The sequence below is a fragment of the Rhagoletis pomonella genome, unplaced genomic scaffold, assembly GCF_013731165.1.
Source record: "Rhagoletis pomonella isolate Grant_MI unplaced genomic scaffold, Rhpom_1.0 Rhpom_scaffold_26245, whole genome shotgun sequence".
In the NCBI taxonomy this organism is placed as follows: domain Eukaryota; kingdom Metazoa; phylum Arthropoda; class Insecta; order Diptera; family Tephritidae; genus Rhagoletis; species Rhagoletis pomonella.
Window position 1 is genome coordinate 1 of NW_023484699.1, and position 1499 is coordinate 1499.

General features: G+C 40.8%; 1 protein-coding gene across 1 annotated transcript; it reads left to right on the forward strand.

The window, feature by feature from the left end:
* Positions 1–699: 699 nt before the first annotated feature.
* LOC118732733 lies at positions 700–1494 on the forward strand (the record flags this gene model as incomplete). The annotated part of the gene is made up of 1 exon (XM_036461847.1): positions 700–1494. A coding segment is annotated over one exon (795 nt), but the record flags the coding sequence as incomplete, so codon positions are not given.
* Positions 1495–1499: the final 5 nt, after the last annotated feature.

Here is a 1499-nt window from a genome sequence, read left to right on the forward strand (position 1 = left end):
AAAAAAAAAAAAAACAAAAAAAAAACCAAAATCAAAATTGGAACTGTTGACGAGTTATGTGTGCACGTATGTATGTACACAAATTGATCAACACTAACCAAATAGTTAAAGAAATGATCGTTCGACATTCGACGTTGCCACCAACAGCTGCAGCATACTGAAACCAACAACAACGTGTTAAAGACCGGTAAACCTAATTATTTGCGTACTTTCGATTTTTTATTTTTTTTCCTGCCATAACCGATCAGTGGGCGCTCTGACGTAGTACTATAATTAAATTATGAAATTAATGCTAGCAACAAATGTATCGCAAATAAAGTAAAATTTCAAAACGCTGAAGCTTCACTTCATCAAAGATGAGTCCATATTATACGGAAGAAAAAAATAATAATAAGTACTCGTAATTACGCTGCGTAATATATCCATTGGAAGACAATTATTTATTCGCTTATTTCTGGTAATTATATTTAAATTTACATAAACTATTTTTCGAGTATAAATAACATGTACTTTTTGCAATTGAAGCATAACAAATTCTTACCTTCAATCATCAAGTTAGTGTTAACCAGCAATAATGGTAAGCAAATTCATACAATTCATAGAAAAATATACAAAAGATAGGACCCGTTTTGTCAAAGGATAGACAAAACGATGATTTACCATCAGCCATTTATAAAACAGAAACATTTTCCATTGCAGAGATTCCTAGTGATTGCATTTGCTGTGATAGCAGTTGTTGGAGCGGCTACATTGCCGGCCGACTACCTGCCACCCGTTGTGGATAACAGTTTGCCTGTACAGGAATATTTACCACCACCATCTGCAGATGCGGTCGACGAGCAAACACTACTCGCTAATGATGGATACCGTTACAAGTCTGTACATCGACTCAAATACCGTCATCGTCGTGATGTAAATGAACTACCCCAAAACGAATACCTACCAGCCACAGAAGTAGCTCAAGAAAGTGAAGTGATTGAAGCCGCGGAACCAGCCGATGAAGTTAAGCCCGCAGAAGCCCAAGTGATCGCTGTGGAGGAAGCCACTGAACCCGCTGCTGAAGTAAAGACTGAATTGGCTGATGATGGGTACCGTTACAAAGTCGTTCGTCGCTTGAAATACCGCAAGCGTCGCGATGTCGATGAGCTCCCACAGAACGAATATCTTCCACCTGCCGAAGAAGGCCACGAAACTGCTGTTGAAGAAGTTAGTGAACCCGCTGCTGAAGTAAAGACTGAATTGGCTGATGATGGTTACCGTTACAAAGTTGTCCGTCGCCTGAAATACCGCAAGCGTCGCGATGTCGATGAGCTCCCACAGAATGAATATCTCCCACCTGCGGAAGAGGCCCAAGAAACAGTTGTCGAAGAAGTTAGTGAACCCGCTGCTGAAGTAAAGACTGAATTGGCTGATGATGGCTACCGTTACAAAGTCGTTCGTCGCTTGAAATATCGCAAGCGTCGCGATGTCGATGAGCTCCCACAGAACGAATATCTCCC